This window comes from Lathamus discolor, chromosome 17 (genome assembly GCF_037157495.1).
Source record: "Lathamus discolor isolate bLatDis1 chromosome 17, bLatDis1.hap1, whole genome shotgun sequence".
In the NCBI taxonomy this organism is placed as follows: domain Eukaryota; kingdom Metazoa; phylum Chordata; class Aves; order Psittaciformes; family Psittacidae; genus Lathamus; species Lathamus discolor.
In genome coordinates, this window is record NC_088900.1 from 5,163,854 (window position 1) to 5,190,748 (window position 26,895).

Genomic DNA, 26,895 nt, shown 5'->3' on the forward strand with positions numbered 1-26,895 from the left:
ACACCCCTTTCCCAGTGGGGTTCCTTCTTCCCTATTTTCCTCTTCCCAGGCTTTAAAGTGAAGCTGTGGTTGCATCCAGGCTTCATTCCAGCTCCGGTGCCAATTAGTGCCGTTCCCCGGGCATCACTGAATAAGGCAGCCGGGATACAGGGCAAGATGCCCAGAGCTGCTTCCCACCCCCCCTGAGACCTGCCAAGCTCATCACCCCAGTGACGAGGGATCAGCCTCCATCCTCCCTAGGATGATAAAGGCATATTTTGGGGGGGGGTCCTGGGGATGCTCTGGTGGGGTCCTAGGGATGCTCTGGTGGGGTTCAGGGATGCTCTGGGAGGGTTCAGGGATGCTCGGGGAAAACTATAGGGATATTTTGGGAGGGTGAGTGGAATTCTAGGGGGGGTCAGGAATGCTCACGGGGTTGTTTTTGGGGTGCTGTGATGGGGACACCAGTCAGCCCCCCCCCCATTGTTTGTCCGCGGCGGGACGCGAACCGGCGACCTCAGAATCATGTTGGGGCTGGGCTGTGGGCGGGGCCTGTGGGGCGGAAGTGGCGCCGGCATTCAAAGCGGCGGCTGAGGCGGAAGTGGCGGTTGGTAACGGGGAGGTGTGGGGGGAGCGGTATTGGGGGGGTGCCCGGAGGCTGGGGAGGGGGTTATGGGGTGCTGGGAATGGGGGTGCACGGGTTGGGCTGTGGGATGCTATGGGGGGAATGGTAGGGATGGGGACTGGGGGTGCAGGGGCTGTGCAGGGAGTGGGGGGACACACTGATCCCATAGCCCCTTTCCCAGTCTCCAGACAGGATCCCAGGATGCCGCCATCCCCATGGAAGGATCGGAGCTGCCGGGTGCTGGCCCAGAGGAATCCCCTCGTGGCCCCTGTGGGTGCCTGGGTGGAAAGTGCCCCGGTGGGCCCGGAGCAGAGCTTGGCCTTTGTGAGTGCTGCTGGGGGTCCTGTGGGTGCTCAGCCCCCCCGCTTGTGTCACTAAACCCAGTGGGGGCCATTGAAGCTGCCAGTGAGCTTTTCCTCCCTCTGAAGGCATCCAGAGCGCTGCTCCTAGGAAGAATTAATAGGTTTTAATGACTTCTAGGAGGGTCAGAAGCCACCACGGTGTCCATGTGGCCTGGCGTCCCGTTCACACAAGCCCTCAGCGTCTCCCTGAGCTGATTCCCCTCGAATAAACTGGGGTCTTCTTTAGGAACGCTTTGGGTTTAGCCGTGAGTGAGGTGGGGATCCGGGCAGTGCTCTCATCAGCTGCTGTTGATGCCCGAATTATCCATCCTGTGCTTTCTGCACTGCTCATTTTAGCTGGGGCTGTGGGGTTTCAACCCGTTACTAGAAGCTGCCTTCAGCACTGGCAGCACAGCTAAAACTCAGCAGGTTTGTGCCCCCCACACCTCTTCCATGAATTTTCCTCACTGTTCTTGGCTGCTCCTTGATTTGTCATCACCAGGTTTGGAATTCCATGCTTATAGCTTTGCATTTGAGGTGCCTGTGCCGCTGCTGACCCCTCCCTGTATCAATTCTCTTTGCTTTCCTATTCATCCATAAAGGATGTTGGTGAATGAGATTCTATCCCATGTTGCTGGTTTAAAAGTAAAACTAAGTTGAGACTGGAGCCAGCTTCTGCTGTGCACTGTTAGAAATACTCCAGAATGTCTTTAGTGATGCTGATCTCAGGGATTCCTGCTTTGAGGGTTATCATAAGAGGACTTAAGTGCATTAAATCCAGGCTGATGAGTTCAGTCCCCTGTAATTAATGTCTAAATGTTCCACAAGCTACTGCCCTTCGGAGATGATTTATTTCTACATTGTCATTTAAATCCTGAAAGGCTGAGATAATAAATGGAAATGAATCATCTCCATATTCCACACAACTTCCAGCTCATACTGATGGGGGAGCCCAGCTCTTCCTGCCTGCTTAGGGGGCTCTGGAACTCCAGGTCCTCCCTTGGTGTTGGGCTTTCTATGAGGTGCACAGGCTCAGTGGAGCTTATTGGAGATACTTCTATAAGGCAGCAGATCGTATTAAAAACATACCTGTTCATGCTTCCTGCAACAGAATTGCTGCCGAGGTTGTCAAAAGGAAGCAGGGCAAGATGGGGATGAGGTTTATGTAGTGGTTTCCTCACCAACAGCACAGGTTTCTCCCAGTCTTGGTGCTCTCTTTTATTGTTCTGACCTTGCTGTGGTGCTGGTCACGTTCCTGGCAGGCAGTGGGATGTGAGTACCATCCAACCCCAAGCTGATTTCAGATTCCCCCTTTTTCTCCCTCACGTCAGACTGGTTTTCCTGCAGTGACAGCCAGGAGAGCGATGCCGGTTTTCCTTAAGCCGTGGTGGCATCAGCGGGATTCCTTGGCATTGCTTCAAGTGAGAACCTGAGAAAATAACGCAACTGATTGATTAATTTCATTTAGGTCATTGCTTTTAATCTTTTGCTTCAGAGCCTTTGCTCTGCAAGCTCCTTCCTTGACATGCTTCCAGCATTAATGGGATCAGAGGCTGGCCTGCTCCTTTTGGATCTGGGCTTTGGGTATCTGAGCATCCTTTCGCTGGAGCTGGGAGTTGCTGGATGATGCCGTCACCTTCTTTGTGTGTTGCAGTTGAAGCAGGAGGTGTGCACACTCTGCCCAGCTAGGTTCAGTCCAGGCTCATCATAATCCAATAGATATTCTCCAAGCTGTTGCACAGATTTTGAAGCAAAACATTGGAGTTTGCTCTGGGTGCTGCTTGTAGCTGCAGGTACAGGAAGGGAAGATGGAATAGGAGCAAAAATCATGGGAAATCTGCTTTCACCTCTTACAGGCTTCAGCCTTTCAGGTGGAGGAGGAGCTGAAGCAGCAGCAGCAGCAGAAGGCAGCCAGGCTGAAGCGATTCCAGGGCGAGGTGAAGCAGAGGGTGAACCAGCAGGTCAGGATGAGAAGGAAGCTGCAGCTGCAGAGGTCCTGTGAAGCAGTAAGTAGATCTCCATCCCTGCCTTGCCAGGGGCCTTCAGGAAAAACTCTGAAATCGCAGGGAAAAAAAGCCCATCAGACCTCAGGTCAATGTGATCATAAGGAGAAATAAGAAACTGGTGGTCACAGCAGACCCCATGGCCACAAGCAGTGTCCCCTTGAGCAAGGTCAGTGTGACACCGTCAGGCTCTGGTACTCAGGGAGCTTTAAGGCCTTTGCCTCCCTGCAGAAAGGTCACTGCTTCTCCTGGGAGCAGCGGAGCTGAGTCCTGGTGCCCTGGACATGGAGTTAAACTATAGCCAGAGCTGTGAAGGATGTGGATGTCTCCTGGCTGCACTTAAAGCAGCTTATTCCCTCTATTCGCTTTTCCAAGGCAGACATAGTTCACAAGCAGCACTTCCATGCTGTCTCCACATTCCCATTTACCCCCATAGGCTTGTTCTAGATGATCCTGTGAATATATTTAATCTTCTGTTCTTAACTGCCAGGGAGACTTGCCAGAAGCTGACCGTGGAGCAAGAAGGGAATGCACTGGAATGTCAGTGGTTTGGGCCATCCCTGGGGTGTTTGGGTTTTTTCCATGGGTTGGAAGCATGGTTGAGCGAGGATGTGCTCACATCACTCCTCTTGCACTCCTCCAAACTGAAACCCTCCAGAGCATGGTGGCTCTTTGTGTCCATCCCAAGAAATGCCACCAAACAGAGCGAGCAGCTCCCATGCAGCATGTGTTAATCATGGAATAGTTTGGGTTGGAAGGGACCTTAAAGCTTACCCAGTTCCCACCTGTGCCACCGGCAGGGACACCTTCCACTAAGCAGGTTGCTCTACAGGCCCTTGTCCAAAGCCCCTTTCTAGCTTTCTTGTAGCCATTTAGGAAGCTGTACCAAGGTCTCCCTGGAGCCAGTACCTCACCACTCTCATGGTGGAGGTTATGTCCCATTATCTATAGCTGTGTCCTGCAGGCAGAGCGGGAGAGCTGTGTGGCTGTGCAGTACTCAGGCTCTGCACTGCGCTGGACCAGGATGAACACGTGCCTGTTTCGGAGCCATCCCACATCCACCATCGGCATTCCTAGTGCTCCTCATGCCATCTCGGTGCCATCGCAAGGGGAGCAGGATGAGCCATTCCAGCAGCATGCTGCTGAGGTGAGTGGTTCCTCTCCTGGGTATTTTCCAGCCTTGCTTCCTCAGGCTGGATGCTAGTGGTTTGAAAGGAGGACAGGCAATGTTTCCTTTTCCAGCACGTTCCTAATTCACTCTGTTGCAGCAGGTTGCCAAGAGAGGTGGTGGAAGCGCCATCCCTGGAGACATCCAAGGGTATGGATGTGGTTCTGGGCAGCCTGGCCTAGTTGAGGATGTCCCTTCTCATTGCAGGGGGTTGGACTAGATGACCTTTGAAGGTCCTTTCCAACCCGAACCATTCCATGATTCTGCGGATACAGTGAATTTTCCCTCCCCGTGCAAGGGCTTGTTGCTGTGTTGTGTCGCATAGGTGGCACTAGGTGGTGCCACCTCATTGCATCTGATCTGCTCAGCAGGAATGTGATATCTTGGAAAACCTGCCTTTGGGACTGTTTAAAGCTTTCTAATAGTGATGCTTATGCTGCATCTGGTATTTCATAAATTTTGTTCACCGAGGAGCTGGAGTTGTTCCAGTTGAAGCACTGCTTGGGGTGAAGAATCACTTCTGGCTGGATACTGGGTGGGACAATTAGGAATCTGGGGATTCTGGCATCACAGCAAAGTGGTTTGGGAGCAGATGATCTGTAACCAAGCCCTTTACCTTGCCTGGACTGGGATTTCAGTGCATTGGGACAGCTCTGGAAATCACCTTGGGTTGTAGGTTTCCTGATGCCTGTTTGTGAAGCTTATTGTGTGTTGAGCTTTTATCCCTTCATAAAGCACTGTGGTCAAAGTAGGGCACATTGGGAGATCTCTTCATTGCAGATGAACTTCTTGGTGCTGCCCATACAGAAAGCAGTTGGAGACAACTTCTTGTCTCTTGTCTTCACCTTACCTCCTAACACAGCTGAGCAAAACCATGAAGCACATTCGGCACAGGCTGGCATCCTGCAGGACTGTGCCTCGAGAAGCAGGTCCCCCTGAACTCCCTGGTGGCATCTGGAGGCAGGAGGTGAGTGAGAGATGCCTGGGGTGGGTAAGAGGAAGGAGCTTGCGAAGCCTTGGCTTTAATTAGCAAATCCAAGTCATAGTTCAGTGAGTTCCTTCAGCAGAAATGAAACAAACTGGGGTTTTTTGTGACCCACCTGATGCTTAGCCCATGCATTTCGGTGGCCTGAGGGCTGTGTCCCCGCTGTTCTTGCAGAGAAGGCAGCAGGATGATGTGGGTGAAAACATCTCTGTTTGCAGAGATTTAAGAAGAGAAGCTAGAAAACAGGAATTCAAAGAAGACTTTTTAAAGGCTGAGATTGTGATCTGGGTGTCTGGGAGGAATGTGCTGATCAGCCCTCCCCTGAGGTGCCTTTATTCCTTCAGCAAACTTCAACAACTCCTTCCCTTGCATCAATCCCTTGTTTCATGTGGGTGCCAAAGACCGGGAGGTTTTCCTCACCCAGGACTGGCTTCTGGTAGAGGATTGTTGGCAAGCATCTCCTTTCCTCGAAGCAGTGCAGAGGAGCCACGTAAAGAGGTCAGTCCCGAGGGCCTCACCTTTTATTCCATTGAATTTCATCCTGCTTTTGTCACTCCAGCTCTCAGGCGCAGCTTTATGTGGCAGCTATTGTCCTGGTTTCTGTGTCAAGACCTTTCTTAAACTGATGTACTTTGTCCATCCTGCAGAACACCAGCAGTGACCCAACCTGGTATTTTGTCTCGCTGCCTCCTCCCGAGCCAGTTTCCTGCCTGTCTTGCACTTCTTCATTCCCTTCTCTCTCTCTCGGGTTCATCAAAGGTGAAGTACATCTTGGCTGGCTGTTATCTTGAAAATACCTTTTATATAAGGGCTGGTCTGGCTCTTCCTTCTGTGTGTACTGTTGGATTTGTGTTCAAGGAAGTTAGCTTTGCCATCAGGAGTTACAGAAACAGCCTAGTTAGGGGCTCGAAACCTTTGTTAGCTCTTTGTGACACTACAGGTACCTTCTCTTTGAGTCCTGAATGCATTCAGCGAGGTGGAGTGATTCATTACGATACTGTTAGCAGCACTAAAGCCTCACATAAATAATGCAGCTGCCCATGCAGGCCAGAGGGTTACAGAAGCAAGAGAGTAGAGAAGAAAAAGCTCTGCTACTAACCCGAAGGTTCTTTTGAAGGTTCTTGAGGAGGGACAGCAGCTTGTTCCCTTCTCTTCATGTGCAAAAAGCTGCCCTGGACTTAACCACCCTGTAACTGCTGCTGGAGTGCACTGCCTTGCCCTTTGCTTTTGTCCTCCTTGGATTTCCTGGTGCTGTATGTTCCAGCTGATTTCCTTCATTTGAGCCCAAGCATGTTTAGCATGGCTTGGTGGGGTCAGTAAATGGAGTCAAGATGCCAGGCCAGGAATGAAGTATCAAGCTGAGCCCACCTTGTTCTTACTCTGTTTTTGTGCAGTGAACTCCTGAGCCTGAATCAGGGGGGTGTTTTTAATCAGTATTGCCCCTTCCATAGAAGAGTGTTATCTAATGGGTATCTCCTCACACAAGTTTAAATTAGGCCATGCCAAAAGCTGAGTTAAAACCAGGCTGCCTCCTGCTGCACCTTGCCTGGGGCCTCTCTCTTCTGTTGCAGGAGAAAGTCAAACCAGCTAGACGTGACTTGCTCTTGACAGATTTATGCTGGTTGCTGCATATCTTGTTTTCTAGCAGCTTACAGGCTGTTTGCAAAGTGATTTCCTCTTGTTTTTCAATTAGACAGGCTCAAATCTTCTCTTTAACATCTCCTTTCCTCCTCCTTTATTTAAAGGTAGACTCTTACTGCACCCTGGACCTCCACAGATTTTGGGGTGGTGGAAGCTGTTGGCAGCTTGTCTGCCTTTCCTGGCAGTAGCCTAGGGCAGCTTCTGCCTGCTTCAAACCTCAGCAAGGAAGAATCTGGCTTTCTTCACAATAATAGTCCAGGGTTTTTCTTGCTGCTGCCCCTATCTCAGAGCAAGCCCTGGGCTGAGCACTGGTGCCCAGAAGGATAAACCACTGTTGGTGGTGTCCTCTGATAACTGTCCTTCCTGAGCAGCCTGTCCTTTAGTCTCTCTTCCTGAAGCCTGATTTGTTACCTTCATCCCTCCTGTTTCACTTGGAGCTCTGGCCTTTCTGGCGCTTCTTTTAGTTTTCTGTCCCCAAGTGCTTATGTTGTCTCCTGTGTGACCCCTTCTCTGACCCATGCTCCACTTCTTCTGCTCACATGGATAATGGGCACAGAAGGAACTTGGGGCTTTGCCAGGGTTGTCCACACTGTGCTGTTTGCCTTCCCAGGTACATTGCATTTGCTGACTTTAAAGGGAATGTTACTTCTCCTTCACTCGTGTTTTCTGCATTTTCCTTCTTTTTCCCTTCTTCCCTCTGAAGAATTGCGTTCCCCATAATGAGTAATCCACATTCACAAAATCGTTACTCTTCCTGTCTCCAAGAGATGTTTTTCTTAGGTCAAAGGCATCCAAAGGGTTTCTTCCCTGCTTTCCCAAGCAGATACCTAGATGGTAATCACAGGGAAATGACCTGTCCAGGGAGGGTTTCAGACGATCCTGTTCAAGCCTTTGCCTTTAGGTTTTGGTAGATGGCTGTAGCTGTCCAGTGTGATAGCACCCAAATTCTTTTTCGCCACTGATCATTCCCTAAAGCTGGTGGTTTTACCACAGTTTCCTTTCCTTCTACCTTTGGGGCTTCAGAGCATCCTTAGAAAACAATAATATTCCTCTCCATTCCCTTGTCCTCACCAAAGCAGCTCTTCTATGTTGTGTTTCTGTCACAACTGCTGAAGGGACAGCAAAGCAAGGGAAGAAAAACCACATTCCTGGCTCCAGGCTTGCTTCTGGCATTTGGATTTCTTAGTTTGTAAGAAACAATCTGCTGCCTCTCAAAATATTGCTAATTGTCACCAGGGAGCCAGCCCACTTACCATCTGAAGGAGTGTGCTGAGTGTCACTCCAGAGATCCCACCATCCACCAGCGCCTTGTGGTTGTGGAACAGCGCCTGGAGAGGTCTTTTCCTTGTCTCTCCTTCCCCCCACACGTCTGTCCCTCTGTTCTGCAGTTGGTCGGAATGTTGGCACCTGCCAAATTCAGATCTTCTGCCTCTCGTGCCCTGTGGGGATGCTGGAGCATGTTGGGCCAGATCTCAACTTACTCTACAGAACAAGCACCCTCAGGTTAAAGCTACTCCTTTTCCAAGGGTGTTGAATTTTTCCTCAGCACCACAGCAGCCACATTTTAATTCCATGTTTATACCCTTCTTCTCCAGAAACCAGACTCTTGCAAGGTACCTGCAGAAGATGAGAGTGAGGAGCTGCTCCTGGCAGGACAACACGATCTTCCAGCTGAACTGCAAGGCCAGGAGACAGCCCCTCCTCAGGCTGAGCAAGATGACAACTTCTACATCAAAATTGAGTTCAACAAGGTGAGACTCACATGGGGCTGGGCCAGTTGGTGTGAAGGACTCGAAGGGAAGGAGCTGGCTGGGACAATTCCTGTGCCTCTTGCTGGTGAGACACCTCCCTTAGAGGTGGTGTGAATCTGTCTGCTTGGGAGGACTGAGCTAATCGTAGTCAACCAGGGTGGAAAAGACCTTTAAGACCATCAAGTCCAACCATTCCCCAGCACTGCCAAGGCCATCACTAACCCATGTCCCTGAGTGCCACATCTACGCTGTTTGTGAACACTTGCAGGGACGGTGACTCCAGCACTGCCCTGGGCAGCCTGTTCCAATGCCTGAGCACCCTTTGGGGAAGAAATTGTTCCTCATCTCCAGTCTAAACCTCAACTGGTGCAGCTTGAGTCCGTTTCCTCTTGTCCCATCCCTTGTTCCTTGGGAGCAGAGCCCAGCCCCTCCTGGCTCCATCCTCCTGTCAGGCAGTTGTAGGGAGCAATCAGGTCCCCCCAAGCCTTCTCTTCTCCAGGCTGAACCACCCCCCCCCCCCCCAGTCCCTCAGCCATTCCCCATCACACTTGTGCTCCAGGCGCTGCACCAGCTCCATTGTCCTTCTCTAGATCATCTTTTGTTTTCAGGCCAACTTCCCTTAAGTATCTGAGTGTGGGAGTGTTTGACTCCGATTACCTGGAGTAGTTAACAAACACTAGGTGGTGATTAGTTCAGCTAGGAGCAGAAATACTGGCTTGACAGATCTTGAGTAGAGGTGGAGGTTCATGCTGAGGTTTTGGCTGTTGAATTCCCCTGGCGCTTTTGGTATTTTTATTATCACTCTTTATGTTATTGTTTTTCTTGCACTTCACGTAGCTCATAATGAAGTTTGGGATGAGGAGGTGTGAATCCATGTTTGGGCTACACCAGAAACCTCCTCCAGGGGTATCTTCAGAGGTGTTTAGACAAAACTTTGGTGCTCAGGCTCCTGCATGGAGATGTCACATGTGTATTCTGTCTGTAGCCACCCAAAAAAGGCACAGCTCCTAGGTGGGTTACCCCACTGAAGACTGTAGGAACCATGTGTAGATGACTCACTTCCAGTGAGAAGTGTACTGCTGAGTGAAGAAACTTGACTGTAAAAATGCTGACACTGCTCTCTTACATCATCTTCCAGTTCTGTGATGGACCAGTGAAGGAGTCGAGCTTGCCTGAGCCACCCCAGGGGTTTCACACTGATCACCATGTTCCCCTCGTCCTCTGGCCTGGGGTAGACCAAGAGGAAACCAAAAAGCAGGTTTGTCCACTGGAGCCAAGTCCTCATTACTTCATTTCAGGGCTCAGAGGTGTTGAGCCCAGGGGATCGTTGCCAGCTCAGGAGCAGCCTTAATGTCTGAAGCATCTTCCTGGGTTTAAGTTTGTCTGTGTTGATGGTGTCTCAGGTCTTGGGCAAACCTACCAGATTCTTTTTAAGGTCCATCATGACCAGAAGTGCAACTATTACATCCTCCTCCTGCAAAGTCTGGGGTCTGAATGACACTGGAGGAGAAACTTTTTGTCTGGCAAAACAAAGGTGGTGTTTTCTGTGGCTGCAGGAGTGGAGAGAAGCTGCCAAAAACACCCAGAAAAAAAGAGAAAGGAGCAAAACCCACTTTATCTTGGTTGGGAATACTGCTGGGAATATGAAGCTTTCTCCCATCTCAGCATCTAACAGGCCTGATGCTGGGTGCCTGCATGTGGCCAGCGTGGCTCCTGCTCATCCAGGCGATGCAGAGAGATGATGTTTATCTTGGATGCCTAAAGGAAGTGATTGTCTTTTCCTGCTTCCCTCTTGACATGAGGAGGAACACTCCCCTCTTCTTCTGTAGGCTTTCTTGAAGCTTTACAGCACAAAACTCAAAAGGACTTTGGACAAATTGCATTTTGTTTTTGTTCTTTATGTGCATTCTCCAACAAGCTGACCCAAAACCTGCCTTCTAGATGGTGTGGTGGCAGTTGCGGCTTCTCAGGCTGCTCCTTCCCCCAGCAGTTCCCTCTGCCCTTTGCTTTTTATCTCTCTGGCTCTGATCCACCCTGAGATAACTGGTTTTGCAGCACTCTCTCTTGTGTGTTTTATTTCCATCCAGCTTTCTTCACTTGCAGCCTGGTGGTCTCTCCTGCTCCTTTATCTTTGCCTGCCTGGGGCTCTCACTGCCGAGACGGACAAACCAAGCCCCAAACTTTTGGTGTTGATGAGGAAAACTTAAACTTTGTGGCACCACAGAGCTCAGACTAGCTGTATACTGACTGCAGGTGGGAGGCTTTGGTGTGAGCTTTAGGCAGGAGTTAAGCCAAAGCCCAGACATTGAACCTCTTCTTGTGCTCAGTATGGGAGTTGTTTCCTGCAAGGCATTGGATTTGTCTCAGCAGTGACTTTGTCACCTCTGTGGTTCTGCTGCAGGCAGTGGGTCCAGCTTGGTGCTCTGTGCCCCTGTTTATTTGGAGATAAAGGCTTCCTGTGAACCACAGAGAACCAGCAGTCCCCAGTGGACCAAAACTCTTGGACTATAGCTTGTAGTGCTCTGGTGAAGTGGGTTGAAATGGGAGCCAGGTGTTTTCCCGGCAGGAATATGGGAATTCAGGACGTTGTCAGGTGGCAGAGCTTCCATCTGAAGGCAGGTTCAGCTGAGGGATGCTGGTACAAAGCTCTCTGATGTTTCAAGATGTCTTGATCCTCCTGTCCCACCATCTGTCCAGCTTCTAAGTCCTAGGGCATGTCCACCAGGAGGTGTTTGAGGGAAGGAGCAAGGTTTCTGTCTGCTCCAGAACCAAACTGAGAGCTGGTATTACTCGGTATCAACCCCAGATGTCCTTAAAGGTGCCTGTTCTTCCCTGCAGCGGCAGGACGAGTACCTGCGGTACAGGCGCCTCTTCATGAACATTGAGCGTGAGCAAGTGAAGGAACAGCAGAGGCAGAAAGAGAGGCAGAAGAGAATCACCAGGTGAGTACAAGCGGATGAGCTCCAGCCATTTGGTATTCCTTCCTTCATCCCAGGGCCCTTCCTAAGGCTGGAAAGGTCTCCTGTGCTTGTCTGACTTATCCCTGGGTGTATTGTGCCCAATGTGTTAACCCTGGGCTAGGATTCACTTGACCAACCCCTCCAAGAGAGACCTTTGGGCCTCTCTTGTGCTGAGTGTGTGCTGAGCTTGTGCTGTGAGCTTGTGGGCCTCTCTTGTGCTGTGTGTGAGTCCTTCAGAGATCCTCAGCACTTCCCCATCTGCTTTCTGAGTCCCAGTGCAGGAGTAGGGAGCTGAAACATCAGGCTGTGAGTGTTGCAACTCGCCAAACCATGGCTCCTTGGAACAGGTCCCAAAAGCCTGTGCTGCAGTCCAGGTTTAGAACTTTGGGGTGAGGTCACGTTGTTAACCTGATCTTATCTATGTGGGTTTTAATATCAGACCCTTCACCCTCACAGCTATAAATGTGTATAGCGTAATAAAAGGATTTACTAGCACTTGTTCCCGAGTTGAAAGCTTGGTGTGAAAGTCTCAGCACTTGGTTTGGTGGTTTAATCATCTTTTCCCTTACCAGGGATTTGTTAAGGAGGAGCTCTGCAAGCTCAAAATAGGAATGAGATTTGGAATGTTTTCCCTCTGCTCTAAAACAAACTGATGTAGGTCTGACTGTGTCTATCCCAAGCTTTGCAGTGGGCAGGTTTTGTGGGAGCACTGAGGGCAGGATTCCCATAGCCACTTTGCACAGAGGAATTGCCAGGCTGAAGAATACAGCTCCTCCAGCTGCATTCCTGACATTTAACTTAGAGATTCAGAGGCCTTTTCCTGCCCTGGGAGCGCTGGTGAGACATCAGGGACTTCCTAGTCAGGGTGATAGCCTTTTATGTTCTATCTTTTCCCCAATTGCAGGAGAGCTGCAGGCTGCAGAGGTGGCTTTGTACTTAGTGTAAAGCCTTAAGTTGGCCTTGGCCTTCATTTCTATAGCAGCAGATTTACAGTGCTGTGGCTCAGGCTCTTAATATAAAAGACATTTTTGAGTTTAGAAATGGTCTGGAGCAGTTAGGCTTTGGTGTTTTCCTTCTGGATGGAAGGATTTGACCTCCCCATTACAGCAGCATCCAAAGGGTCTCATTTGATCACACTTTTGGCTCCTACCCAGCCTGGATCTTTTATTTTTAAGTCCTTTTGGCAGGGATCAGCCCGTGACATGTTATTGCATTTGCAGGAATGAAATGGCAGATGCTTCAGTTTAAAGTCTTTGTGCTTCATAACTGGCGCTTATCAAGGGAACGTGCTTTGTGCTTGGTGTGTGACTTCCACAACCCAAATTCCACTGGAAGGGCTGTGTAGGTGCAAGGGAGAGAGAAACAGAGGGAGATTTGATTAAAAAATGTCTGTTTTGGAATAGATGTGGGATTCTTGGAGCATCTCTGATGTACCCAGTGCTCTTCTGCAGCCCTGGAATGTGGAAGGACAGGTTGTGATAGGACCCAAGCTGCCCATGATCAAAGTCAAAAGTGGGGAAGTGGAGCTGTTGGTCCTTTCTGGTGGCTGTTAGAGCCCAGGCACTGCTCTTGGTTTCAGGAGGACAGAAGAGCAGCTCTTCTGGGGAACTGCAGGTGGCACTTCCAGCAAGAGCACATGAGAACAGGATGCAGGAGGGAGCTGGAAGGAGAAGTCCGTAGTGGGAGAAAACCAGTGAGCAGGAGAGCATGCCCAGGCTGGTGTTTCTATGGTGTGGACGAAAGGAGGCCCCCCTGCAGTCCTGTGTCCAGCTCTGGGGCAACAATACAAGAGGGATGTGGAGCTGCCCAGAGAACAACTGGCAGGGAATTGAGGCTGGGATGGGGAAGCTCCTTCTCTAAGCACGTGTGTGCTTAATCCTGCAGGATTAAGAGCAAGAAGGAGAACCAGCGCTGGGCAGCAGAGCAGAGGATGCAGGAGGTGGCTGAGCAGCAGGAACCCACCTCAGGTGCAGCAGCCTCTGAGAGCCTGGCCCAGCTTGAACTGGAGGAGAGGAGAGTGAGGAAGATGAAGGAGAAACAGCAGCGAGATAAGGAGTCCATGAGGTATGGCCAGGTCCCCTCTCCCTGCAGTGAGCCGGGTGTTACTTCCACATGTGAATGTTTCACCCCTTGCAGGTACATGGAAGCTCTCAGAGCCCAGATGAGGGAGAAGATCAAACTCTCCAACATTGATTTGCCCCCGCTGTGCTCCTGTGGGTCTGATTTCTGGGATTCCCACCCGGATACCTGTGCCAACAACTGTGTCTTCTACAGAAATCACCAAGGTAGGAGCTCTTGCCTCTGGAGGGAAGGTGCTTAGACCTGGATCCCTTATTATACAGCGAAAAATCAGACCTTGTTAGATGTTTCCATGGTCCCGAGCCAGTGGGTAGAGATGCTCCTACAAATGTAGTCTGGAGGGTGCAAGGCAGGTACACCCTTTGTCCCTTCAGGGAGGTTGGTGGCACCCTCAGCCTCTGTCATGTGTTGCTGCTGTAATTGATCCATGTGTTGGTAGAGGTGGAACCATATGGAAAACACCAGAAAACAGGCTTGTTGGGTGCACAGGAAACCTCTTTGGCTTAAACCTCTGCTGGATGATTGCCCAAAGGTGGTGGAAATTGTCTTTGTTCAGCAGTAGTGCTTGGATCTGGAGCATAGCTTGGAGAAACACCTGCAGAACAACTGGGAGTTGTTTTATAGTGGGGGTAATAGAAAAATTGGGACTTTGTTTAAATTCTTTGGCTTTCATAGAATCATGAAATGGTTTGGGTTGGATGGGACCTTAATGCTCAGTTCCAACCCCCTGCCATGGGCAGGCACACCTTCCACTGGAGCAGGTTGCTCCAAGTGGGATTTCATCAGAGCAGAGTAGAGGGGCAGAATCCCCTCCCTTGACCTGCTGCTTACACTTTCATAGTGCTTCCTACTTGGGAACATCCAAACAAGCCTGTGTAAAACTGCAGGCACATGGAATTACCTTAACACCAGTTCTTCTCTCTGAGCTTTGCAATAAAGGGCTGAAGCTGAGCCCAGCTTTGGGCCACGAGAGGTGCTCCCATCTGCTAACGCTGGTTCTGTGCCTCTCCCCTCTCAGCCTACAGCCGTGCTCTGCGGTCCCTCATCTCATCTTGTGACCCCCTGGATGGGAGCTCCTCGACCACGCTCCCGCTCCGAGGCCTGGCCACGCTCTGCACTCACTCAGGGAGGCGTCTGTGATGGGAGAGCTCCATGTGTGTGTCCCCTCCATGGATACAGCCCCGTGTGTGTCCTCATCCATGTATCTCGGTGACTGTTAGCAGCAGCCAGCGGGGCTGTGCCCTCTTCAGCCTGCTCCTGCCTCTCCTTCTGGCCTGTGCCTTCCCACTTGTGGTGAGGGTTTTGGCTCCATGCATGTGGGGACAATGGCTGGAGCGAAGGAGCCCGGTTTTAGGGACTGGCACTGGAATTGTAGCTCGGGAATAAACTGGTTTTAAGGGTTTGTCTCCTTTGGAGTGTGAAATAAGGAGAAAGGAGACACCTGGGATCAGTATCTTTCCTGTTCCATTCCCCTGTGGCCTCAGGCTAGGTATTTATTGTTCCTGTCCTTTTTTCCACGTGAGGACCTCATCCACTAGCTTCTATTTTACTCCAGAAAGGACCTTTTTCCTAGGAAAAATCTGTAACTTCCAGGTGAATACTCTTTGCCAGGACCAAGATCCTTTTGGACCAGAGATGTCATCATGTTGGGTAACATGTTCTTGGTTGCACCATAACCCATCATTAATACCTTCTGCTTGCTGCCACCTCTCTAATATTAACCACGGCAGGAAGGGCAGGCAGCCGAGCATGTCATGGGCTTCCTTTTCCCCATTGATCCCTCTGGGATCCCACTCCTGAGGGATCAGGAGGCACCGGGCCAGCGGATGCTCCTGTTCCCCCCTGGACAATCATTCACGACTCTTTCACGGTGGCTGATGCTGTTTATTAACTGCCTTTTGCGTCAGGAGAAGACCCCATGGCACTAATGGAGGGTGCTGAGGGACCTGGGCAGGATCTGGCCCTGGAGGTTTCCATGTGTGCTAGGATCAGGGAAGTGAAAGGCTGAAGCTGCAGCTGTGGGTTTTAAGTGATTTCAGGGCAGGGCCTTGTGCCGGGGCAGCCAAGGACAAGTGTTGCCTTGGCAGGGTCCCAGGCGCTTGCTCACACCATGGGCACCCCTGTTCCCACCACTCCAGAGGCTCCCAAAGGGATTTTGGCTGGTTTAGTGCTTAGCTCAGAGGAATGATGGCTGAGTAAAGCCCTTGCTACTCCTCAGCCTCACAATCAGCCCCTTTGCTCAGCTCCATTCTCGTGGATCCCTTGGTGGAGGGGGGATTGCTCCTGGTGTGAAACCCAAGGGAAGGGAGAGCAGGACCCCTAAATCCCAAAGCAAGGCTGGGCAGGCTTAGCTGAAACCAGGGCACGGAAGGTGATGGGGCAGGGAGTGGAAGGTTAAACCCGGCCTTCTCCACTGGCAGAAGCAGCATCTGGAGGGAAGCCCGGCGGCCTGGGGAGGGACCGGCCGCGGGACTCGGGGTCCTGCCGCCCCACTCCCGGGTTTCGCTCTTCCCCTCTTGGAGCCGGGTTTTCGCCCCGGCCGGAGCCGGCTGCCGAGGGGGGGAAGCTGCGGCGAGGCCGGGGCTGGAGGCGAGGCCGGGGCGGGTCCGGGTCCGGGGCGGGGAGCGGCGGCCCCGCCGGGCGGTGAAAAGCAGCCGCGGGGGCACCGGCCGCTCCGCTGCCGCCATGAGGGCAGCGCTGGCCCCCGGCATCCGCCTGCTGCGCGCCCTGCCCCGGGACAGCCGGTGAGAGCCGCGCGGGGTCGGGAGCGGGACCGCGATGGGGACCGGCCCTGCATCCCGGTTACTGCCCTGGGGACCGGGACCGGGGTGGGCACCAGCCCTGGGCCGGGGGTCACGCTCCTGGAAGCTGAGACCGGCTCTGGACCGGCACCGGAATAAGGACTAGAACCGGGATAGGACCGGCCCTGACACCGGGGCACTGGTACCGGGGTGGGAACCAGCCCGGAGCCCGCGGCACTTCTCCGGGGACACGAACCAGACCGGGACCTGGGGTCACTGGGAGGGGGACCGGCATCGGGATAGCGACGAGCCCTGGGTCCCCAGTCACTTTCTTGGGGACAGGGGCCGGTCATGGACAGGGGATCACCCTCCTGGGGAGAGGCACGGGGACTGGGACCGGAACCGGGACGAGAGCCAGCCCTGGACCCCGGGTCACTCTTCCGGGGACCGGCCCCGGGGTGGGCACAGACACCGGGACAGGGACTGACCCTGGTCCGGGGACCGGCACCGGGATAGTGACTAAGCAGGATCGGAAACAGTGATCCAGTCTCCGGACCACTCTCCTGGGGACCAGGACCGGTCCTGGACTGGGAAACTGGCCCTGAGATGGGGACCGGAACCAGGACAGGGACTGGCCCTAGGCTCTTTTGTGAAGTGAAACTGCAGAGAGGAGCAGGATGGGCTAAAACCACAAAGAAAAGGCTTTTGGCCGATTTTGTTCTCAGCTTGGAGCAATCCCGTGACTTCTGGGGGCTGCAGCTGCCCCTGCCCTCCTGCCTCCTCTGCTCTACCCTGAGTGCAGGATGAAGCCCTTGGCGATGCTCATCACACTCCAGTGTGTTGGATCCTATTTGGGATTCTCCAGGCTTTATCCACCAGCTTTGCTGGGAGCAGCAGCCCCATCCTCAAGCCCCATTTTCCCTCTAATTTCCCTCATTTTCCTGCATTTAATTCAAACATCCCTGTCCCCATCCCTGTGTTCCCATCCCTGATCTCTCTGCTCACTCTGTCTGGTAGGTACCGTGGCCTGACGCTGGTGCTGACCTTCCTCTGCTACACCAGCTACCACCTCTCCCGAAAGCCCATCAGCATCGTCAAGGTTGGCTCCAACCTCACCCCAGCTGTAGGGAGAAGGGGTGTGGGTGTCCCCAAGTATCCCAAGTCCCACATTTTCTCTCCCCACAGAGCCAGCTGCACCCCAATTGCTCTGCTTTGGACCCAAACCCCCACAACAACTCCAATAGCAGCACGTGGTGCAGTTGGGCACCCTTCGGTAAGGCTTAGCCCCCCCCAGTCACCCCCAAATCTACCCCATGGCAGCCAGAATGGGGTCCCCCATGCCCTAAGCTGGGTGGTGGCTGGAGGCTCAGACTCCTCCTTAGGCACCAGGAGGGAATTAAGCAGCCAGGGGCAAAACCAGGGCTGGGAAGGGACCTGGCCATGCTCCAAGAACCCCCTGGGAGGAGGGTCTTGGGAATGGGGATGCGGATGAGCCAGTGGCCATGGGAAGGGAAAACCCCAGGGACCATGTTGATGCGGCCCTAATGTTTCTATTCCAGACGGAGACAACTACAAGGAGCTTTATGGGGCGCTGGATAATGCCTTCCTGGTGGCCTACGCCATCGGGATGTTTATCAGGTACCCAGGTCCTTTGTACGCTTTTCCTTCCCCACACCAGTCTGCCAGGAAACTGGTTTCCATCGGGATGGGGAAAGCAGCACCCAGCAGGGGGCTGGGGTCCGCTCAGGATTCAGGCAGCGGCTCGGTGTGATAACCTGTGACAGCTCCTGTCCATGCTCTTCCCTGTCTCCACAGTGGGATATTCGGGGAGCGCCTCCCCCTGCGCTACTACCTGTCAGGGGGGATGGTGCTGAGCGGGCTCTTCACTGCACTCTTCGGCCTCGGCTACTTCTGGGACATCCACGTCCTCTGGTACTTCATTGTCATGCAGGTACATCCGCGCTGGAGGACCTGGATTTTACCACCACGGCCTCATCCCACCTTTTTTGTGGCTTTTGGGCATCGGGGTGCCCCAATTTCCGATAGGGAATGCCGGGCATTTCCACTCCCACCAAACCTGGTCACATGGCGTGGGAGCCGAAACCACCGGGTGTGCCAGTCCCACTGAGCAGGGCGGGCGCCCAGTTTGGCAACACCAGCCGCTCCCAACGGAGCCACAGCAGCGATGCAAACGGCTCCAGGACTGCTCCAGTGGGAAGAGAACCCCTAAACAAGTGTTTTCTCGACAGCTTCAGGCCCGGCGGGTGGCTATTTTTGAGCCCAAATTGGGATCCATGGATCAAGTCGGGTGTCCGACAGTGCTGTGTGATGCTGCCTCTCTTTCCCAGGTCTGCAATGGGCTGGTGCAGACGACGGGCTGGCCTTCTGTCGTGGCATGCGTTGGGAATTGGTTTGGGAAGGGAAAGTGAGTGTTTATTCAGTGTGTTGCACCCCAGTCCTGGTCCCTGTTGGCCTCAGCAGCCATCCCGGTGATCCCAACCTGGCTCTGTCCCCACAGGAGAGGTTTGATCATGGGCATCTGGAACTCGCACACCTCCGTCGGGAACATCTTGGGGTCACTCATTGCTGGTGTCTGGGTTTCCTCTGCCTGGGGATTATCCTTCATTGTGCCCGGCATCATCATCGCTGCTGTGGGCATCATCTGCTTCTTCTTCCTTGTGGAGTGTGAGTGGCCTGATTCAGGGTGCAGCAGAGGACCGGTGTAACACCAAAACCATCAGGACCACAGTGATTCACCTTCATAGAATCATATTATAGCATGGTTTGTGTTGGAAGAGACCTTAAAGCTCATCCAGTTCCAACCCCTGCCACGGGCAGGGACACCTTCCAGTGGAGCAGCTTGCTCCAAGCCCCTGTGTCCAACCTGGCCTTGAGCACTGCCAGGGATGGGGCATTTATCACTTCTTTGAGTAACCTGTTCCAGTGCCTCACCACCTTTAACCACCACCTTACCATCACCTTGCCCATCTCCAAGTGTCTTTTGGCAACCCCAAATCCTTATTTCCAGCCCGTGGCAAGCAGGGATGTGGACCTGACCACCATGGGGATGCTCAGCATCCTTTGGGATTATCCAGGCAAGCTCAGCCCCTGTGCTGGTCACTCCTCTCAGCCTTTCTATAAAACATTTGGGGAGCACATTGGATTTCACCAGGGTTTTTGCTGCTGGGAGATGCAGCTCAGCTCTGGGGCATTCCCAGCTCCATGTTTCTCCCTGCAGCCAGGGGCTGGTCCAGGCTCACATGGGATCTCCTTTCTCCCTGCAGATCCCGAGGACGTCGGCTGCAGTCCACCTTTGCATCACGTGAGTTGAACTAAGGGGCTTGTCCTGGGCTGGGTGGTTGCTCAGTTTATGGTGAATCCTAGCCAGGAATCAGGTCATAACTCCAGAAACCAGAGCAATGTTCGGTTATCACGGAGGATGCTCATAGCTGTTCCAGTGTGAGCATCCTCTGGATCACATCCTGGCGACGAATCTGATGTTTCAGCCCCTTTCAGCAATGAGAGCCACATCTCCTGCTAATGGCTTGCTTCTAGATGGCCTCTGACGAGGAGGATGCTGGAGGAGTGACCACCAATGGGAAGGATCCTGAAGCGGTCACCTCCAACGAGGGGCCACTGAGCACCTCAGGCCAGAGCAGCACAGATCTCCCCAACAGCCCCAAGGAGGCAGCTGAGGAGCCCGAAGCCATCAGCTTCCTCGGGGCGCTCCGGATACCTGTGAGCTGTGGGATACCCCTTAGTTCCTGATGGGGATGGAGGCAAAGTCAGGGCAAGAAATCGGAGGGAAACCTGCTTCCATCTGGAGGATGTTGGAAGAAGGAGGCTCTTCTGATGTCTTCTTCTCTCCTCCCAGGGTGTAGTGGAGTTCTCCCTTTGCCTGCTCTTTGCCAAGCTGGTGAGCTACACCTTCCTCTACTGGCTGCCCCTCTATATTGTGAACATCGGTGAGTTTGGGGGTGGTGAGGTGGGACTGAGCCTGGCAAATGGAGCATCTCCTCATCCCTCTCCTATTCCTTGCAGCTCATTTCAGTGCCAAGGAAGCTGGGGACCTGTCAACCCTCTTTGATGTCGGGGGCATTTTAGGTTTGTCGCGTACCTGGGTGGAGGGGGTGGATCAGGGATGATTTGGGGACAACCATGGTCTTGACTGGAAGCCCCCTCCACAGGTAACACCATCCCTAGAGCACTGCAGTGAGGATTATTCAGCATTCATAGCACCCAGCAGGCACCAAACACCCCGTGCTTTTGTTTTGCCATCCAGGTGCCCATCACAACACCTTTCCTTGGGTCTTGCTTGCTCAGACGCAAATTCTTCTCAGATAAAGAACACATTTAGCAAATGTGGAGGAGACCAGAGCTGGGTGTAGGTGTAGGGAAACCATCTGCAGGGAGGAAGCCACAGGGATGAATCAAAGCTCTTCACTCTGATATTCTATGTAACCCTGGGGACATGAAGAAGCTGGGGGATGAAGGAGCATCCTGTTGCAGCATCCCGATGGATTTGCTGCTGGGGTGCTGTGACTGACCCATGACTCCTCCTCGCAGGGGGCATCTTTGCCGGCCTCATCTCCGACTACACGGGGGGCAGAGCCACCACGTGCTGCGTGATGCTGATCCTCGCCGCTCCCGTGGTGCGTTGTCACGCGGGGTTAAAACCCAGTCACGAGGGTCTCCTCTGCTCCGGCTCCTTTGACTCACAGCCTGTTCCTCTTGTGATCCTCTTCCCGAGCCCGGGATAAGCTGGTCACGCGCTCGGCTGAGTTGAGAGCTGGGATAGATCCACATGCCCAGATGTTCCACAACTGAGGGTGGGAGGGGATTGCAGAGCCCTTGACGGCTAAAACAACCCCCCTGGGTTCTTCTTTTCCTCCACCCTGCCATAACCCTGCTCTGATTTAAAGACTTTGGGGGGGTCCCACTCAGTCTGTCCAGCTTTTGCCTCTTTGCTTTGCATCCCAAAAGCCCCCATGCCGTCAGCCTCATGCTTGGATGTCCTTCCCAAGCACCTGCATGGAGTTCATTTGGCTTTGCTGCCACAAACCCAAGGCTAATGAGCTGTAATCCAAGCCTGGCTGGCTCTGGGTTCTGACCCTCTCCCTGCTGAAAAGCCGAGAGGCTGCATCCCATCCGCATCCCCACTAACTCACTGCCTGGCTTCAGCCAGCACGGACGTGCACGAGCCTCCTTGGGCCATAAATCGTGGCAGCACCTCCGTTTGCCAGCGGCCAGGAATTCCATCTGGCAGGCAGACAGCAGGATACGGAGCCAAGGGCGCACTCGGCTCCCTAATCCTGGCTGGGGTCTGAAAGCTTGTCACCAGTGATAATTCAGCTCCCCACCTTCTCTGTCCTGTTCCTGGGTGCTGCTGCATGGAAGACAGCTGGAATAGCTATAACTGGTTCATCTTATGGCTCTTTTCCAGCTGTTCCTGTATAACCACGTTGGCCAGAATGGCATTGGCACATCCATAGGTAAGGAGCTCCTCGGCATATCGCACAAGGCGATGGGAGATGCTGTGGAATCGCCTCCCTTCATTTCTCTTCTTGACCTGGGCCCCTGGTCTGAGGTCTGTGGAGGATGGTGCTGGGTGGGAACACAGAGAAATGCAGGATGGATGCACAGGGCCCAGCGTCCTGCTGCTCGCTGCGCTGCCAGGTCTGATCTCTTCCTGTTCCACGCAGCGATGCTGATTGTCTGCGGCGCTCTGGTTAACGGGCCCTACGCGCTCATCACCACGGCTGTGTCCGCAGACTTGGTAAGAGGCACACCTCGGACCCCCCCCAGAAGCTGCTCCCTCTTTCCCAGAGGGATGCTTGCTGGGATTTCTGCATTCCAGCTTTGTTGTGCAAAGCTGAGCGCAGTGGAGGAGGGCAGGGCTGGCACACCTTGCACTCTGGTCCCTACCTTCCCTGAAACATGGCTGTTTTCCTATGCTCTTTCACCTCGGCTGTGTGACTCTGCTTCAGCCCTGCTGCATCTTCCTGTACATCTCCCACTGTCAGTGGGCAAATGCGCTGTGAAACCACCTGGGATTGCTGCCCACTGTTGGGAATCCAGGTTTTGCCGTGGTTTGGCTGCAGGCAGCGTCTGAGTTTGGTCTCCCATCCATGGCTGGGTCTGACCCATGGAGATCGCTGCCTGGGATGTGAACAACCTCTCACTAGGACCCGCTGACTGCAGACCCTGAAGCTGCTTTTTCTCCTGATGTTTTACTTCCATCCTGATGTTTTATTTCTCCATCCCAACAGGGAACCCACGAGTCTCTCAAAGGCAATGCCAAAGCCCTTTCTACTGTCACAGCCATCATTGATGGCACAGGATCCATAGGTGTGTATGGCTGGTGAGTGCTGTGGTCCCCTCTCCCATGCACAGGACATCTAACGTGGCTCATGTGCCCTCACAGGTGCTGCACTAGGGCCACTGCTCGCAGGGCTCATCTCCCCCACGGGCTGGAATAACGTGTTCTACATGTTGATAGCAGCGGATGTCTTGGCTTGCCTGGTAGGTCCCTCTTCGGCAGGAGCCACTTTGCTACCCTGGGCGTTTGAGGCCTCCCTTTTAGCCACCATGCTTGCTGGTGGAGGGCAGGGATGGTCCTTGAGACAGCCAGGCACAGGGCAACCTGCATCAGAGAGTGATCTGGAGCAGTCCTGGGGAGAAGGACCTGGGGGTGTTGGGTGAGGAGAAGCTCCCCATGACCTGGCTTCAGGGTGTGTTTGAGCCCAGAGCCCCCCATGTGCTGGGCTGCATCCCCAGAGCGTGAGCAGCAGCTCAGGGAGGGGATCCTGCCCCTCTGCTGTGCTCTGGGGAGACCCCCCCTGCAGCCCTGATCCAGCTCTGGGGCAGCAGCACAAGAGGGACGTGGAGCTGCTGGAGCGAGTCCAGAGGAGGCCATGGGGATGCTGCGAGGGCTGGAGCAGCTCTGCTCTGGAGCCAGGCTGAGAGAGCTGGGCTGGGGCAGCCTGGAGAAGAGAAGGCTCCTGAAGGGGAGACCTGAGAGCAGCTCCAGTGCCTAAAGGGGCTGCAGGAAACCTGGAGAGGGGCTTGGGACAAGGGCCTGTAGGGACAGGCCAAGGGGAACGGCTTTAACCTGCCCGAGGGGAGACTGAGATGAGCTCTTAGGCAGAAGCTCTTCCCTGTGAGGGTGCTGAGGCGCTGGCACAGGGTGCCCAGAGAAGCTGTGGCTGCCCCATCCCTGGCAGTGCTCAAGGCCAGGTTGGACACAGGGGCTTGGAGCAAGCCGCTCTAGTGGAAGGTGTCCCTGCCCGTGGCAGGGGTTGGAGCTGATGAGCTTTAAGGTCCCTTCCAACACAAACCAGTCTGGATTCTATGACTCCAAACCTTTGCCTCTGTTCGCTTGGCTTTTCCCAACAACCTCCTCCGCACAAGGTGTCAGTTCATGGGATCTTCCCTAGGAAGAGCCTTAACATTTCTCCCCTGGTGATGGGACCCCTCGCCCCCCATGGTGACCTGACCCTGCACCTTTCCTCCTGCAGCTCCTCACTCGTGTGGTGGTCAAAGAGGTCCGCGGGTGGTGTGGCTACATGGCGAGGAAGAGAGGGTACGTACGTGCCACCCCGGGGCAGCCTCTGCTCCTGCAATCGCAAAACAGGGCACCGGTACCGCTCCGAAAAGACATTTGCCATCCCTTGCTGTCCCTGCTGCACCTTCACGTGGGCATTGCGAGGTCGCCTGCCCATGTTGGGCACAGAGAGACGCTTTCACCTTGATCCAGGGCAGCCCCCAGGGGGTTTCAGCCATCTCCTGGTGCTGAACACACCGTCCTTGTGTCTTTGTAGCTCTAGTGTGCAGCTGACAGAGTCAGTGCTGGATGGGAAGTAGCTCGGTGTGAGTATTTCTGCTCAAGCCCCGAGGATTAAATACAAACTCAAGCCCGATTCGCCCTGCTTTCGAGTTCTGCTTGGCAGGCTCAGCCTCCAGCAGCCGCTCTGCTGATAATCAAAGGGTCGAGATCAGGATTTGGGAATCAAATGGTGATGGCCAGGGAAGAGAGCGTGGATGGGTGGGTGGACGGCGTGTCCTTGTCTCCGGCTGACAAGATGTTAGCCATGGTGCCTGATTGATTGGCATTGATTAAACACACTTGAAACAGCCAAATCCATAGGCTGCCTTGCCCACCCAAGCTAATGAGCTTGATTACACACAGCCTGGGCTCGCTAATCAAGCCATGGCCAAATCACTGCAGCGAGGGTATAAATACCTCCAAATCAGCACTGCCCTGCCTCTGATGGCTGTGGGAGCACCAAGCACTTCCAGTCCTGGCGGTGGGGCACCAGACCCTGTACTCCCCATGAACCTTCGGTCCTTATGTCTTGTGTTTGCAGGTGAAAAGACCATTAGTCTGGGTCTTGCGCTGCGGTAAGTGCAGCCCAAATCTCCTTCTCAGGGCTGTTGGCTCCACTTCCTTGTGCCAGGGCTGGCTGGGCCGCGGACTGTCCTGGCTGCACCAAAATCGGGGTGTTGTGAGCTGTGGGAAGCAGCTGGCTTGGTTGTGGAATACTTCAGCACCCTCAAGGGCTTTGGGAGCAGCTTGTGGACAGGAGGTGCAGGTGCTGGGAAGTGTTTTGTGGGGAGCTTTGCTCAGAGGTGGAGCGGCGGCTGCATCTTCCCCTGGAGCCTGTTTCTCCTCCGGGCTTGCAGAAGGGCTGGGGGTCACTTTGCATCCCTCCAGCAGCACGGTCCCAGCGCCTGCCGGGGGGCTCCTGCCGCGCTCAGCCCCTCGCTTCTTTCCATGCAGGTTTAAGGAGTTCTGATGGATCCCTGTGAGCCGCCTGGAGGGAGCAGAGAGGCTGGAGCACGCCGGGAGCGTGTTCCTCTTGGCAGAGCCAAGGCATAGCCCCTTGGGCTCCTGCTGCCACCCTGGGCTGGCTTCGGAGAGAGGAGCAGTCCCTGGGCCTCAGCACAGCAGCTTTTTGGGCTGCATCTTCACTTTTGGCCATTTTATTAATAAAAATGTGCAAAACCTGTGTTGCTGTGTCCTGGTGGGGCTCGGCCAGGTCTGTGTCAAATTGGGGTGGTGGTTGTGCCCCTCTTTGTGCTTTTCTCCTCTCGTTTGGAAGCCTGCCTCATCCCTGTGCTTGGCATTTCAGGTTATTGGATCAGGAGGATGGCTCATAAGCAGTTAAGGCACTGCCTTCACTCAAAGTGCTGCTTATTCTACATAGAGAACACCCCCAAGCTTTTCATTGAGACCAAATTCAGCTGGTTTTACTCCTTCTTTCATCGCACCGCTTGGACCAAGGGGGCAAGATGGGGGCAAGAGACCCCCATCATCACTCAATAAGGGCCAGAGCCAGCTGTGTGCTCATGGGGGGGCCCCAGCTTTCATGTGTGAGGAGTTGGGGTGTCCACAAGCCATGAATGAGGTGAGTTTTTCAGCCTGGTCACCATTAAGGGAATGTGCCAGGCTACAGCTCCCCCCCGCCCAGCAGAGAGCAGCCTGGTATAAATCTGAGCTCTAATTGACTTCACCTCCTTGGATCTTAAAACATCTGGGCCCGATGTGGTTTTATTGAGTGCTGATTTCGTCGCAAAGGGGACAGGCAGCTTGGAGAGTGGCAGCCACACGTTCGAGGTGGCTGGATGGTGATACCGGGCCTTTGGTCTCCCCACACTGACCGGAGATGCTCGATGAGGCTGGTTGCCTGCAGGTCCCTATGGAGAAAGCAGGAAAAGCGGTCAGGGCAGGCAGAGAAAACCAAAATCCCCAATGACCCTTTTTTCCCAGGAAAATAACGCCCCTCCCGAGGCAAACCCTGATGGAGCCATAGCGAGAGGTGTCACGATGGGGTCTGTCCTCAGCAGATGATCACGTGGAGCCACACAGCATCCTGAGGCCACGTGGTCTCTGGTGGCACAAGGACCAAGGACCAGCAGTGATGCTGGCCTGAGGACGGCTGGTTCAGTGCATGTGTGACTGAGCTCTCGGTTACCTTCACTTCATGGATGAGAATGGGGGGGGGGGGTGTTGGAATGTATTTTGAAGCAACAAATCCTGCCAGCCCTGACATACACAGCAGAAAGCAACTCGGTTGGGGTTTGTTTTCCCTTTCTTCCTTTCCCCCCCCTACCTCCTCTCTGTTCTTTCAGTTTTTCCAGGATAAATTTAGGCCTGGGCCGCATCCCGCTCGTGCTTGGAAAGTGTGAGCAGCCCTTGGCTGGGAGCGAGGAGGAAGGGCAGACAGCCCACAGCGGCTTTCAGCTTCCAACCTGGACCAAATGCCAAAGAAAACCCCAGATCTCGCTGAGATTTGAGAGACCAAGGGGTGGGCAGGAAGGCAGAGGGGGGATCCCCCGGGTTTGCTCCAGCCAAAGGGCTGTTTAAACCCAGCCAAGCTCCTCTGGGAGGTGTCTGCAAGACTCACCTCGTCTCCTTCCTTTGCTGGAGAAGGGGCCGCTGCCTCCCCCCGCCCCAAGCCTCTTGACACAGCACCGTGTGTGTGAACCGGGAGAGCACCGTCACGCTGGTGCCCTGTGGATGGCAACAAGAATCACACCTAAAATGGGCTCATTATGAGCCTGTTTGGTAAAAACACAGCCTGGGCAACACCACGGCCCCCGGCCCTGGGAAGGGGGCTGCA

General features: G+C 53.8%; 2 protein-coding genes across 6 annotated transcripts; both read left to right on the plus strand.

The window, feature by feature from the left end:
- The first annotated feature begins 539 nt into the window (after nucleotides 1–539).
- On the plus strand, nucleotides 540–14,934 carry CCDC15 (coiled-coil domain containing 15). Its single transcript, XM_065697291.1, has 11 exons — nucleotides 540–586; nucleotides 786–928; nucleotides 2,802–2,951; nucleotides 3,913–4,095; nucleotides 4,979–5,083; nucleotides 8,338–8,493; nucleotides 9,632–9,751; nucleotides 11,332–11,435; nucleotides 13,338–13,517; nucleotides 13,590–13,738; nucleotides 14,551–14,934. Exons 2-11 carry the CDS (start codon nucleotides 806–808, stop codon nucleotides 14,670–14,672), a joined length of 1,392 nt encoding a protein of 463 aa, XP_065553363.1. The 5' UTR covers nucleotides 540–586; nucleotides 786–805; the 3' UTR covers nucleotides 14,673–14,934.
- A 1,202-nt stretch (nucleotides 14,935–16,136) lies between these two features.
- Nucleotides 16,137–25,281, plus strand: SLC37A2 (solute carrier family 37 member 2). 5 transcript variants are annotated; one of them, XM_065697288.1, is made up of 20 exons: nucleotides 16,137–16,276; nucleotides 17,291–17,372; nucleotides 17,459–17,546; nucleotides 17,833–17,911; nucleotides 18,089–18,224; nucleotides 18,622–18,698; nucleotides 18,792–18,958; nucleotides 19,558–19,595; nucleotides 19,829–20,011; nucleotides 20,148–20,238; nucleotides 20,315–20,377; nucleotides 20,840–20,925; nucleotides 21,717–21,765; nucleotides 21,976–22,049; nucleotides 22,543–22,621; nucleotides 22,698–22,795; nucleotides 23,791–23,855; nucleotides 24,094–24,140; nucleotides 24,640–24,673; nucleotides 25,053–25,281. In XM_065697288.1, the coding sequence occupies exons 1-18, from the start codon at nucleotides 16,218–16,220 to the stop codon at nucleotides 24,134–24,136; spliced, it is 1,557 nt and encodes a 518-aa protein (XP_065553360.1). In that variant the 5' UTR covers nucleotides 16,137–16,217; the 3' UTR covers nucleotides 24,137–24,140; nucleotides 24,640–24,673; nucleotides 25,053–25,281. The 5 variants fall into 5 exon arrangements, with proteins under 5 accessions (XP_065553360.1, XP_065553358.1, XP_065553357.1 ...); XM_065697286.1 differs by lacking the exon at nucleotides 24,640–24,673 and having other exon boundaries at nucleotides 24,094–24,142; XM_065697285.1 differs by lacking the exon at nucleotides 25,053–25,281 and having other exon boundaries at nucleotides 24,094–24,142; nucleotides 24,640–25,046.
- Nucleotides 25,282–26,895: the final 1,614 nt, after the last annotated feature.